The sequence below is a fragment of the Nilaparvata lugens genome, chromosome 1 (assembly GCF_014356525.2).
Source record: "Nilaparvata lugens isolate BPH chromosome 1, ASM1435652v1, whole genome shotgun sequence".
NCBI lineage: Eukaryota > Metazoa > Arthropoda > Insecta > Hemiptera > Delphacidae > Nilaparvata > Nilaparvata lugens.
This window is the reverse complement of record NC_052504.1, coordinates 43,649,299-43,664,101: the sequence shown is the minus strand read 5'-3', so window position 1 is coordinate 43,664,101 and position 14,803 is coordinate 43,649,299. Positions and strand designations below refer to the sequence as shown.

The window sequence follows — 14,803 nt, the reverse complement described above, 5'->3', positions numbered from 1 at the left end:
AAGCTTTCCTCTAAACTGTACGGAGATGCATCGATCAATTTAGCTTTTATTGCATTCTTAAACCTGTCTGAGCTCTCAATACATTTTATTCCAATAGGAAGAGAGTTATAAGCTCTTAATCCGCTATAATGTGGCCCTTTTTCTAAGCTTGCTGTTCTGTGTTGCGGGTACTGAAGATGAACTATCTGGATTCTAGTATTGTAACTATGATGGAAATGATTCTCTCTCAATATCTTCTCGTTTCTCTTTGCCATAGTTACAATTTCGAGGAAGTATAATGCAGGAACTGTTAAAATTCTAAGTCTCCTGAAAGATTTTTTACAAGATTCATAAGGCTTCAAGTTGTCGACAGTTCTGAGGACTTTTTTTGCTTTTTAAAGACAGAATTGAGATTATTTTTCCATTCCCCCAGAACATTATGCTGTATTGAATTATCGACATTAAATAACCATGGAAAACATTCAATAGTGTTTTTGTTCCAACTACATTCTTCAGCACTTTCAATGAGAAGCAGACACTTGAGAGTTTGTTCAGAATGTGATCCACTTGATCATTCCACTTGAGACAGTTTCTGATCCTGACTCCCAAGAAGCAAACTTCATCCTCAACAATCTCATCAGTCTTTTGGCTGATTGTGCCATTCAACTTACTGGTCTCAGTCAACTTAAAATCCAATAATTCAGTTTTGATTATATTTAAACAAAGACCTTCAAGGTGCGCACAGATATACGCGCCGCGAACATGAGCAATTCACTTTTAATTAGCTGATGCCGAGCTTTTTATAACTGTATCTTACCTTTTCTGTAAAAATACAGATATAGTCAGCTGATTAAAAGTGAATTGCTCGTGTTTGCGGCGCGTATATCTGTACGCACCTTTAGCCTGAAACCAGATAATCATTTGATTAAGGCCCACCGCAAAGTATACCCACGCTAATCCACGAAAAGCAACCCACGCCGTGGGATGTTTTGTAAACCAGTGCTAGGCTTCTCTAGACATTTGTATAATACATGCAATGAATAATACACTTGTCATCTGATTGATTATGATTGTTATTGTTATTGTTATTTCATCGTATAAAACCGCATATGATGAGCACAGCTCAAACGATGTACGACATGTCAAATATATCAAGTATATGGTTTCCCTCCATTGAGGGAAAGTTTTTCATTTTACAAAATCGTCTGGATAACTTCTGATCTCTAGGATTTCAATGAGAAGATCTCATAACATTCTCTTAATGAATACGGGCAGCATTCAGTCAGTATATCTTTGAGAGCTGTATAAAATTTACCATGACTGTCAACACTCTTAAGTTCGTCCGTCAAACAGTTAAAAATTCTGAGCCCAGCATAATGTGGTCCCCCCTCCTTAGCGAAAGTCTATGAGTGGGGTACTGGAGGGTAAACATTTTATGTCTTGATTTTTATTGATTTATTTCTATAGCAATCGATTAAAACCGAGGAGATTTTTTGATGGAACGTTTTGTAAGCATTGCTAGCAATGGCGCGCTTCAAACTGCACCCAGTCGACAATTTTCCACGAAATTGATTTCCACGCGTGGATCGGTTTGTGATTTGTTCACAGTTTTCGTGGAACGTGGATCACTCGTTCGTTGTACTGCGCAAGCCTACAACTAGCGCATGCGCCGTCAAGTACTCTGCTCAGAATGTTTCGACATTGATGAACCTAATCATTAATTAAAAAATAACTATGGGTCGGATAAAAATGATACAGACACCAATAGTAAGAAGACATTTTCCCCGTTATTTTGATATAACATTCTCACTCATTACGACATCCCTTAATTCCAAGGGAAGTAATATTAATTTATAAGAGAAGCAATATTAATTTATAAGAGAAGCATATTTCGGAATTTCTCTATTTCCTTAATTTTTTGGCAACACAATTTTTTTCGTAATTTCTTCGGTTGGAGGTTGGATAGCCAGTCAATATAAGTTGAGACAATTCACTTCCAGTAACAACAAGAAAAATAATGTCATGTCAGTCATTTAGAAAAGAAATCAGGAAATTCATATAACAAATAGACAACGTGATCTTTTCTCTACTTAATATACGTATAAATCTAATTAATAAAGACAATATAAATAACTTGTAGTACCCTTTATTTTTTTAAAACTTTAAAATAGTCCAATAGTTCAAATAGTTCAACCTATATTAAAGATATAAATCTAATTAATAAAAACAATACAAAAATCTACTACAAGATTTTTATATTGTTTTTATTAATATGAACTATTGAACTATCCGAAAGTTTTTAAAAAATTGAGGATACTACAAGATTTTTATATTGTTTTTATTAATTTGTTAAAAAGTAGCCCATGTGAGTTAAGTGTTTTTAGGTATAAATCTACTATAGATTCTACATCGACATGAAAGTTCCATTAATTAAGGATCATTAAACTCTTAATTCTCGTCCGGTATTCCTTAAAAGAAAGACACTATTGAATTTTATAATACCATTTCTTCAAAAATGCATATTTATTTATTTATTTATGGTATGATTCTATCAGCATTTATATCAGATTCATTTATTAACCGAGCGAAGTGAGGTCTAATCAAGATTCAAGTCGACGGCTTTGCATTTCTCTTTATGTTTAAATGTTTATATGTTGCGCATTTACGGCGAAACGAAGCAATATATTTTCATGAAATTTGACAGGTATGCTCCTTTTTAAATTGCGCGTCGACGTATATACAAGGCTTTTAAAAATTTTGAATTTCAAGGATAATATAAAAGGAAAAGGAGCCTCCTTCACGTGAGGAGTCAAAATCGGACTATAGAATATTATTCATCATAAATCAGCTGTCGAGTGGTTTATAAATTGCATGCTATGACGCATGCAATTCAATATCTCAATGTAACTTGGTAACCAACTGCTGTGTGGACTATTAATTGCATGCCTCATTGAATGCAATTTTATGCACTATTAATAAATGATTAATTTTATGCACTATTAATAACTAAAATAACATAGTATTGTCTCTCGAACTTTCTCTGCTTTGAACTCGGGCTGACCTGTTGCCAGTATATCTTTGAGAGCTGTATAAAATTTACCATGACTGTCAACACTCTTAAGTTCGTCCGTCAAACAGTTAAAAATTCTGAGCCCAGCATAATGTGGTCCCCCCTCCTTAGCGAAAGTCTATGAGTGGGGTACTGGAGGGTAAACATTTTATGTCTTGATTTTTATTGATTTATTTCTATAGCAATCGATTAAAATCGAGGTGATTTTTTGATGGAACGTTTTGTAAGCATTGCTAGCAATGGCGCGCTTCAAACTGCACCCAGTCGACAATTTTCCACGAAATTGATTTCCACGCGTGGATCGGTTTGTGATTTGTTCACAGTTTTCGTGGAACGTGGATCACTCGTTCGTTGTACTGCGCAAGCCTACAACTAGCGCATGCGCCGTCAAGTACTCTGCTCAGAATGTTTCGACATTGATGAACCTAATCATTAATTAAAAAATAACTATGGGTCGGATAAAAATGATACAGACACCAATAGTAAGAAGACATTTTCCCCGTTATTTTGATATAACATTCTCACTCATTACGACATCCCTTAATTCCAAGGGAAGTAATATTAATTTATAAGAGAAGCAATATTAATTTATAAGAGAAGCATATTTCGGAATTTCTCTATTTCCTTAATTTTTTGGCAACACAATTTTTTTCGTAATTTCTTCGGTTGGAGGTTGGATAGCCAGTCAATATAAGTTGAGACAATTCACTTCCAGTAACAACAAGAAAAATAATGTCATGTCAGTCATTTAGAAAAGAAATCAGGAAATTCATATAACAAATAGACAACGTGATCTTTTCTCTACTTAATATACGTATAAATCTAATTAATAAAGACAATATAAATAACTTGTAGTACCCTTATTTTTTTAAAACTTTAAAATAGTCCAATAGTTCAAATAGTTCAACCTATATTAAAGATATAAATCTAATTAATAAAAACAATACAAAAATCTACTACAAGATTTTTATATTGTTTTTATTAATATGAACTATTGAACTATCCGAAAGTTTTTAAAAAATTGAGGATACTACAAGATTTTTATATTGTTTTTATTAATTGTTAAAAAGTAGCCCATGTGAGTTAAGTGTTTTTAGGTATAAATCTACTATAGATTCTACATCGACATGAAAGTTCCATTAATTAAGGATCATTAAACTCTTAATTCTCGTCCGGTATTCCTTAAAAGAAAGACACTATTGAATTTTATAATACCATTTCTTCAAAAATGCATATTTATTTATTTATTTATGGTATGATTCTATCAGCATTTATATCAGATTCATTTATTAACCGAGCGAAGTGAGGTCTAATCAAGATTCAAGTCGACGGCTTTGCATTTCTCTTTATGTTTAAATGTTTATATGTTGCGCATTTACGGCCAAACGAAGCAATATATTTTCATGAAATTTGACAGGTATGCTCCTTTTTAAATTGCGCGTCGACGTATATACAAGGCTTTTAAAAATTTTGAATTTCAAGGATAATATAAAAGGAAAAGGAGCCTCCTTCACGTGAGGAGTCAAAATCGGACTATAGAATATTATTCATCATAAATCAGCTGTCGAGTGGTTTATAAATTGCATGCTATGACGCATGCAATTCAATATCTCAATGTAACTTGGTAACCAACTGCTGTGTGGACTATTAATTGCATGCCTCATTGAATGCAATTTTATGCACTATTAATAAATGATTAATTTTATGCACTATTAATAACTAAAATAACATAGTATTGTCTCTCGAACTTTCTCTGCTTTGAACTCGGGCTGACCTGTTGCCAGTATGTCTTGAAGGAGATTAGCTTTTGATGTTTCCATTTTTGATACACCAACCCCAACAGCCATTAGCCGTTTTCACACCGATATCTCGCCAACACCACATACAGACAGGATTTACTCTGATGGACAGTATAAGAGGAGGCTGTGGTTTATAACTGCGCGAGGTCTACTGTTCACAGAACTGCTAGTTATAAACTATTCATATTCATATCACAATCATGCACCTAGGTGTCAACTAATATTGTCTCACAATATGTATAAACTATTTTATTTATACCTACAAACTATACTCTGTCGGTTTTTATCGGGTTTTTTCGGCTATACTCGGCTTTTGTCGAGGATTCACTTTGAACTTCTACCGTGGGTTCACTTTGCGTTGCAAGTAATCCACTTCTCAGCTGATTGATTATGAAAAATTCTATAGGAATGGTTTACAAAACGTCCCACGGCGAGGGTTGCTTTACGTGGATTAGCGTGGGTTGCTTTTCGTAGATTAGCAACATTAGCAATATTGTGAGACAATATTAGTTGACACCTAGGTGCATGATTGCGGCTGCACGTGGGATGAGGCTTACGAGCGGGCGGAGGATGATATGATCAGGGTCAAGCGTTGGCTGGATCAGAACACCTTGACCCTAAATGTAGAAAAAACTAAACATCTACCCATATTTTTTAAACATGACAGTGATCCTGGTCCGCGACGCTTGGCTCTGCATTCCTGTGATGTACTGCGGTCGGTCGCCTGTGATTGCAGCGTAATTGAACGTGTTAATACCTACAAATATTTGGGGGTCACAATAGACCATAAATTATCATGGGCCCCGCACATTCAAACAGTAAGGCAAAAACTTAGAAAATTATGTTCGCCTTTTCGCAGCTTGCAGGCGTGCTGACTGTGGGGCATTGCAGGTCTGTTTGCTTTTCCTACGTGCAGTCTTTGCTTCAATACGGTGTGTTGGCGTGGGGTGGAGTCTCGGCGGCGTTGTTGCGGCCTCTTGCTGTCACTCAGAGAACCCTAATAAAAATAATTTTAAATAAACCCATGCGATACCCTACTGAACAACTTTTTTCCGAATTCCATGTCCTTAATATCAGACAAATATACATAAAAACTCTCCTCTCCTTTACCAAATCCTACAAAGTAGAAATATTTACTGAATCACCACACAATTACCAAACAAGACATAGATTAAATTTCAGATTTGGTACTCCTAGAGCCACTTTAGCTCCAGCAAATAACACCCCATTCCACATTTTGCACCTCCTCTACCGAAATTTACCTACATCAATCCAGGAGGCTGAGGGGCTGTTTACAAAATAAAAATAGTCCAATGGCTATTCAACATTGGCAGGGATGCTTCGGAGGCCCTTGTCAATTCACCCTACACCTAGGTTTCGTCTTAGATATTTGTCTACAGATATTCCCATTTTTCATTTTGTTATAAGCCATTAGTTTTTCCGTGTTTCGTTATTTTTTCTTTTTTTCTCTCTCTTCTTGCTTGTGTTTGGTTTCTTGTTTTTGTTGCAGCGCTCTATTAACTCTTTCGACCTTATAGCACCAACCTATATCAGTAATAGATTTAACCTATTTTATTTTCTACATTTGAAGTTATTATTTAATTAAAGTTTATTTTTTGTTTAGAAAAAAAGTAAATTTAAAAAGCATGGATCTACTTTGCGGCGGGCTTAATAGTCTCTTCAGTCCTCTAGACAACTTCTTCCCACGTTCCAGTCACAATACTTGTGGTATCATCCGCAAAAAGAAAGACATTGGACGTGATATTGTCTGGAAGGTCATTCACATAAATTATGAATAACAAAGGGCCAAGAATAGATCCCTGTGGTTCAATTTGAAAGTCAAGAAAAAAATCGTATATTGATTCCTCCAATGCTAACAATATTAGAATCAATATCAGTCTACTAGAGGAGATTTAGTATTTATTAATGTATAAAATTTGATTTCAGATGATGACTTGGTGGTTCACGACATTCATGGCACCGGCCATCAAGCAGAAAGTGCAGAGCTTGCCGGGCGTCGAGTATCTGTACAGCGCCATGAGCCCTGATCAACTCGAAATCCCAGCCTTTATCACTGAATACGACATGACTGTAAGTGCTATCAACCGACCAACCAAACAAATAATATCATAGACGTATTCTGATTGAAGATTTACTTATTTACATCTACTTATTGAGGTTTCATACCGGCGTTATGGCAATGCTCCAAAACTCTATGGCAACCTCCCCAAAACGTAACCAGCCTCTACAATACAAACCCTAGTTTTTCTTTTTTTTTAATTTTCTATCTTTTCTTTGATATGTTTGCATATCATGAAAATTGGTTTAATCTAAGTGTTATATTGGCGATGTGTGAGTAAAACTGACTATTTTATTCTAAAATACATAATTGTGTTTTCTTATGTATTTAATATAATTTATAAGGTTATAACATAGATAAAAGATAGCATAAGAAGTTATACCATGGTATAGGGCGTTTATGTTCCAAATTTCACTTTTATCTCAAGCCGATAGTCCTAGTAATTTTTCGTGAAACTATGTGATACTGGTAGTCTTTCATACTGCGCCATTCTGTAATCTCACACGACCAATATAGTAATAATAGACAGTAGTCGACATTAATGGGATATCTTCTTATGCTATATTTTCTCTAAACTTTGTTTATTATACATATATAAGTTGAAACTTGACCCTCTAGTGGTTTGGCGGACCAAATAAGGCCGTTATTGAATTGTGTAAAATTATTTTTCTCCAATTTCCAATTGTAACATAGATTTGTATTTAAAATGTTATCCTCAAAATGACGAATAATATTTGTCAATGTCAACTATCAATTCAAATGGACCAGAAAAATTAAAATCTCAACATACTATAGACGATTCAGTCTTAGAAGATTATTAATTAAAGAGAGAAAGTTTAACAACAAAATTAAAATTATTTTCCCAGAATAAAATATTATAAGTTTTTGCAAAAGCGTAGTTTGGCCTTTTTGGATTTACTGCTTTCCAGGATTTTATTTCTGTCCAAACAGGCGTGAGCTCTAAAGGATTAGGCCGACCCTCCTACTACTCACACGTGAGTAAAGGGACGGTCTGCCTATTTGCCTGCTAATGATTCTTCTATGAATCGCCTTGTGCTAAAAAATAGATTTCTCCAACTGTCAACTTTACTCAATTTGTACTCCAATTACTGAACTCTAAATTTTATTCCTTTCAAAATGAGTCCAAACACGGCACGATTGTGACAACTTTAAGGCTGGTATTAGACTATAATAGTTCTATGGAATAAATATATTATCAAATATCTGTAATGAAATATATTACAGTGTGATGGACCAACTATTATAATAGTTGAACTATAATCAGAGAACACTGTTCTCCTAATAACATGGGGTAGATAAGGAAGGGAAAAAATATTATAAGAGCAATACATCCAATCCTATGGAATAAAAACATAACCAAAAATACAAAAAAATATATATATACCAGGGAATGATTGAGCCAGTCATGACGTATGGGTCAGAAGTGTGATGTGTGGACAAATCAACTTCTCAAAAACGTCTTTCAGCGGAAATGATGTACTGAAGGAGGAGTTTAGGATTGACGTTGCTGGATCGAATCAGGAATGATATAATAAGAGTGAGAATGAGCGCAAAAAACACAATAATGGATGTCATTGGAGAGAAACAATTGAAATGGTATGGACACCTGCGCAGAATGAATGAAGGAAGACTTCCTTTGCAAGTATGGAATTGGATACCAGCGAACAGAAATAGGCGTGGAAGACCGCGAAAGAAATGGGTATCCAATGTCCACATTCAAATGGAGAGTAGAGGTCTATTTGAAGGAGACTGGATAAATAAGGAAAGATGGCGATTGGGGTGCGAGAAGCGACATAACTGAAGTTGCAAAAACTCGCTATATGTATATATATAATATATATATATATATATATATATATATTATATATATATATATATATATATATATATATATATGCCTGAGGGTTAGAGGGTTTGAAGGGATTGGAGGTAGAGGGAGATTGGGATTGTCCTTAAAGATCTGTTCCATGTCGTCTCCTCCAATCCCTTTTCCAGCAACCACCCACCCTCATTTATAAGCAACCTCCCAACCTCAAGAAAATTCTCAGTAAAAACAAATCACTCACCTCTGATGAAATCCCAACTCCACCTGGTACCCTACCTTGCAAACGCCCCCGCTGTAAGTCCTTGCCACCCTCCCTCCCACAACCCCCTCCATAGATGTCAAGACGAAAGAATTGGCTTTTTTTTGGGTGCTTGGAGCTGCTTCTAGTCCTGGTCTCAACAGACAGCAATAGTACCATAACTATCAACTCTACACCAACTGTCCAATTAAATTGAAATAAATTTCATCATATATAAGAAATTACACAGCTATCAAATATATAATAAATTCTCAATAAAAATAAAAATTGAAATAAAAATAAATTTAATTCCAATTCAATTCTATAATTCCATTTTCTAATTCTGTTCTACTTCATTTCGGATTTCTAATTTTAAATCTCTTTTCTATCAATTCATAATCTACACTTTTCCTTATCCATAACCCACTCAAATTTGAAATCTCCCGCTTGAAATAACCCATCATGGCCCACCAACTAATCCCATAATGCTCCTTCAATCAGTGCGCCTCCGTTCGTCTGTGCTCTATGGTCTACACAACATCTCTACCGCGTCTCTGTGGTCACGACCTAGAATGTTCAAATCTGCACCATTTCACTTCCTGGTTGATTGACAAAGGGGACCCAGCCCCCGAAAATTCTCGTTTAAATGTAAGTTTTTAAGTGTTTTTAATCTATCCGTGTCGTGTGTATCCTGTTTATATATATATATATATATATATATATATATATTATATATATATATATATATATATTATCACGTACACCCTGAGTAGCTTCAGAGGTGGGTGATTGATACCCAGGTGTTGCTCCTGGATGACTTCGCTCAGTCGTAATGTGGGCGGGGAAAGGAGGCAAGTCGAAGTTCCTCTTCCTTCTTCTTTGTGCCTCAGCTGGCGTGAACAGCACCTCCTGGTGCTTCTGATGGCGTGAAGGTCGCTCTCTTCTCTGATGACACCACTTTGATGTAATTTTGTATTGGCCTTACGGCCTCGGTTCCGCTCCAGTGAAGTAGGAAAAGGAAGGACAGGACAGGATAGGGACGGCAGACAACGGTCCGCTGTGCCCTGGGGAAATGGGAGGACAGGGACGGCAGACAACGGTCCGCTGTGCCCTAGGGAGATGGGAGGACAGGGACGGCAGACAACGGTCCGCTGTGCCCTAGGGAGATGGGAGGACAGGGACGGCAGACAACGGTCCGCTGTGCCCTAGGGAGATGGGAGGACAGGGACGGCAGACAACGGTCCGCTGTGCCCTAGGGAGATGGAAGGTTAGGGACTTACGGCAGCCAAGGGGCGCGGTACCAGGACAGGAGGTCGGGGACGTACGGCAGCCAACGGGCCGCTGTACAAGGAGCAGGAAGGTTGTGAGCGGAATGCTGTGGTCTGGGGCTCGTCCGGCCTTTAAATACTCCCCCAAAGTGGAGGGGATGGAGTTGTGCCGCCGCCAGAGGCGGTGGAAATCGTCTCGATGCGCGGAAGATGGTGCGCCATCGGTACCTTCCTTATCTCCGCGGTCGGCTAGCGTTGCTGATAGCCGAGCGTCTTTCTTCAATATTATTAATTATTTAACAATATTTTCCGTCACAATTTTACTTTGTGACACCCCACTCCTACTTAGGGGGGGGGGTCGGAGCCCTCTATGGCACCACCTTCAAATGTGTGAGCCATCTAGGCATCACCTTAAGAGGTGGACACCTCCCAGGCATCACCTTTAGAGGTGTATGCCACTCACTATGAGCATCATCTACACCCGGTCCACCAGGTACATATTTACATCGTCCATCTGGAAATTGGACTTTTATGCGTGGCTTGCCAGCCCGTTTACGCTTACCAGGTGTTGAGACTCGGTGACACAACACTGGATCCTTATTCCTTGAGAGTCCTGGTTTGGGATCCTGGGACTGTGAGACTACCTCTTTGACAGTCGAAGACTGTGTTTGCTCTTCTACATCCGTATCAGTTGAGGAGGGTATTGACTCCTCCACATCCATGACAGTAGGGGGTGGTGTTGTCTCGTTCACATCCATGACCGTGGGGGGTGATATTAACTTTTCCACATCACTCTTGGAGTTACCACTTGTGTTGGTGGCTGGGGCATGAATTGTGGCCCGCCGTTCAGAGTCATTCATCTCATTCCTGTGATCCATCACTATGTTGCCCGAAGATGCTTGTTCTGGAATATATGACAATTCCGCCCTGGCATCAATCAAAGCATTGAGTTCAACTCCATTCAAACCAACCTGCATGAATATCCTTTTGTCGTGATCCTTGTTGTCCTGAGATTCGGATTGTACAGCTGATATTGTTGGGACTTTTGTTTTCCTACTCCCCGATAAGGGTGATCGCAACATAATTGGCTGTCTTGAAGGATTCAATTGGGGAGGATCCCACTCCACCTCTCTTGTGAATGTGTGAATATTCACTCTGTTTTTACGCATAAATTCCATGCCTAATAGCAGATCTTGTTCAAGTCCTTCCATTATAGATGCCACTAGTGGAACTGTGATTTGTTCTATGGTCACATTAGTAGTCACTTTCCCATTTAACGGGGTTGACCGTCCATCAGCTAATATCGCGCGGTGACGTGCTGGTTCTTTCCGTATCATCCCTATTTTCCGGATGACTTCATAGACCTCGTTGCTCATATAATTAGCTTCAGCACCCGTATCTAGCAAGGCCTGACACTTTTTACCGCCGATTATTACGGCAATGAATAGTCTGTTGTCTCTTGATGACTCTTCAATCACAGGAATCCTGTGTGCTGTTCGCATCACTGCTGTCTTGTTCGGAGTTTTATTCTCCTTCTGCACATCACAGACACATTTCAGTGCTCTCTTTCCACTCCTTTTACATGGTGGGATATCGGGACAGTGTGATCTCCAGTGCCCCGGTCTCTTGTATTGCCCACACATGGTTCAGACTCACTAAGAGATGGTCTGTTACTAGTAGGGGTTATAACTGTCTCAACCTTGAGCCTTGTAATCTTTTTCGTGTCCTCAATCATGTGAACTCTCGAATTCTGTCTATTCTGTTTCTCCTCTGCTTTTATTTGTTCATACTCCCTCGCGAATTTTTCCAATTTGTTGATACTATGAACATCTGATTGCCGAATATACAATTTGTACCGTGGGAGGAGATTCTTATACACTCTCTGTAATTTATTCTTGTCTGTAAAACCTCCTCGACACCTCATGAGTGTCAGTACATCTTCGAGAAATTCGTCAAACGATTCACCTTCTTTTTGCTTCCTTGCCTGAATTAGAGTCTCGAGGTCCTCCTCATAGGTAAGTGGGTAGTAGCGTGATCTGAAATCTGTCACAAAATTGTCCCATGATTTCCACTGGTCACGACGATTACGCATCCATAGGGTAGCTTTACCAACTAGTAATTCAGGTAGCGCGACTAGTAGTTGGTTGCCAGTGAGCCCATAAGCTTGTTGTAGCTCGTCTAGCCTTTCTAAGAAGCTGGGAGCATCTGATTGGCCATCGAATGACAGTCTCCAGCTTCTTACTTTGTCACATACCGCCCCTGGGTCCATGAGGGGGTTTGTGTGAATGTTGGTTCCAACTTCAGCATGAGTACCTGTTGCTGAGTGTCCGGATTCCTCACTGCTTCTGCTCACTATTCCAGGTCTTGGGCTGGGAAAACGTACAGCCATCTTCTTATGTTGTTCTACTAACAACCTTCTCAACTCAGCAAGTGTTCCAGATGACACTATGCCCCAATCTTGTAGAAGATTGAATGCTTCTTCCTTTTTCAATTTATAGATCCAGGAAACTCTGGGGTCGGCTATCACCTCGGGGTTTATGTCCTCGACCGACTGATCCTCTGTCAGCTCCTGGTGTTGAACATCTGAATCAGACTCTCCCTGTTCACTCATGATTCTTACTTCGTTGCCTCATGCCCCACGTTGGGCGCCAATCTATCACGTACACCCTGAGTAGCTTCAGAGGTGGGTGATTGATACCCAGGTGTTGCTCCTGGATGACTTCGCTCAGTCGTAATGTGGGCGGGGAAAGGAGGCAAGTCGAAGTTCCTCTTCCTTCTTCTTTGTGCCTCAGCTGGCGTGAACAGCACCTCCTGGTGCTTCTGATGGCGTGAAGGTCGCTCTCTTCTCTGATGACACCACTTTGATGTAATTTTGTATTGGCCTTACGGCCTCGGTTCCGCTCCAGTGAAGTAGGAAATGGGAGGACAGGGACGGCAGACAACGGTCCGCTGTGCCCTAGGGAGATGGGAGGACAGGGACGGCAGACAACGGTCCGCTGTGCCCTAGGGAGATGGGAGGACAGGGACGGCAGACAACGGTCCGCTGTGCCCTAGGGAGATGGGAGGACAGGGACGGCAGACAACGGTCCGCTGTGCCCTAGGGAGATGGAAGGTTAGGGACTTACGGCAGCCAAGGGGCCGCGGTACCAGGACAGGAGGTCGGGGACGTACGGCAGCCAACGGGCCGCTGTACAAGGAGCAGGAAGGTTGTGAGCGGAATGCTGTGGTCTGGGGCTCGTCCGGCCTTTAAATACTCCCCCAAAGTGGAGGGGATGGAGTTGTGCCGCCGCCAGAGGCGGTGGAAATCGTTTCGATGCGCGGAAGATGGTGTGCCATCGGTACCTTCCTTATCTTAAAAATTCGCTGATGGATGAACGTGCTAATACTGTATATCAACCGGGTACATCCGATAAGCAGTTTCACTTACTTGCTGACGTTTCGCCATTATAACAAATGACATCCTCGGAGCGCAGTTTTAGCTACACTGACTCCTGCGTGTGTTTGGAAGTTCTTCCACGTGGTCGGAGGGAGTACCTCCTCCCCTCTCCTTCTTCCACGTATTCAGCCTGGTGCTGCTGGGTTTCTCTATTTCTAGGGCCTCTCGTACAATCCTAACCCGAAAATCTTGAATGTTAACTATTAAACTATCTTATCATACTAATAATTTCAAAACAAATAGTATTCTTAAGAAAGCCAGTAAAGCGTTACTCATTGAAAATATCCAACGTGTTAGGAAACAACTCAGTACTCTAGAGTCAAAATTAATTACCATTCACTACACCCTCAGTAACTCACTATACCCCCTCATTTGGCAACGTCTTGAACAATTAGTTAATTTCCGTACTGAAACAGACAGAACCAACAAACTAGATAAGAAATTTGCTAACCTTCAGATCAAGGACAATAAGACTAGGAGAGTGACAACCGAAAACACTAGTAGGAGAGTTGTACACAATCTTTCAAGCCACAAATTATCTGAAGTTGAAGAAAATGTTCTGAAAAAAGGCTTTAATTTTGCAATCACCCCCAAAAACTTACCACATGAAGAAATAATATCCACTATTGAACCAAGTCTTAAAGAATTCGGACACATTGAAGCAGAAGAGATCAGACAAGAAATCTTTCATATTTTGAAAAAATCAAATCCTCCCAAGTCCAATTTACCGAAAGAAGAAATCACAGCCTTGAAAACCCTTTCTAGAAATCCCTCCATAGTAATCTTACCAGCTGACAAAGGGAATTCTACAGTAGTTATGGACAGAACAGAATATAACGAAAAACTAGAGAATATTCTCAAAGATGCAGCCTACACGCCGGATCAACGAGACCCCACAACCTACCTTGAGAAAATTACGAAGTCAAAAATCAAACAATCCGATATCAACCCAGATACCCAACTCAAATTAATTCCCAGAGAGAAATCTAGTAGATGCCCAGAAATTTATGGCCTTCCAAAAATACACAAGCTGGATACACCACTCAGACCAATAAATTGTGAGTGCTATTAACTCACCTACCCAGAA

General features: G+C 39.3%; 1 protein-coding gene across 2 annotated transcripts in view; it reads left to right on the top strand.

The window, feature by feature from the left end:
- Nucleotides 1–14,803, top strand: part of LOC111055350 (protein GDAP2 homolog) — a 98,661-nt gene that overhangs the window by 75,354 nt on the left and 8,504 nt on the right. For both annotated transcript variants that reach the window (XM_039434520.1, XM_039434525.1), the window contains one exon: nt 6,796–6,939. In XM_039434520.1, coding sequence (XP_039290454.1) covers nt 6,796–6,939 — 144 coding nt within the window. The remainder of the gene's footprint in view (nt 1–6,795; nt 6,940–14,803) is intronic.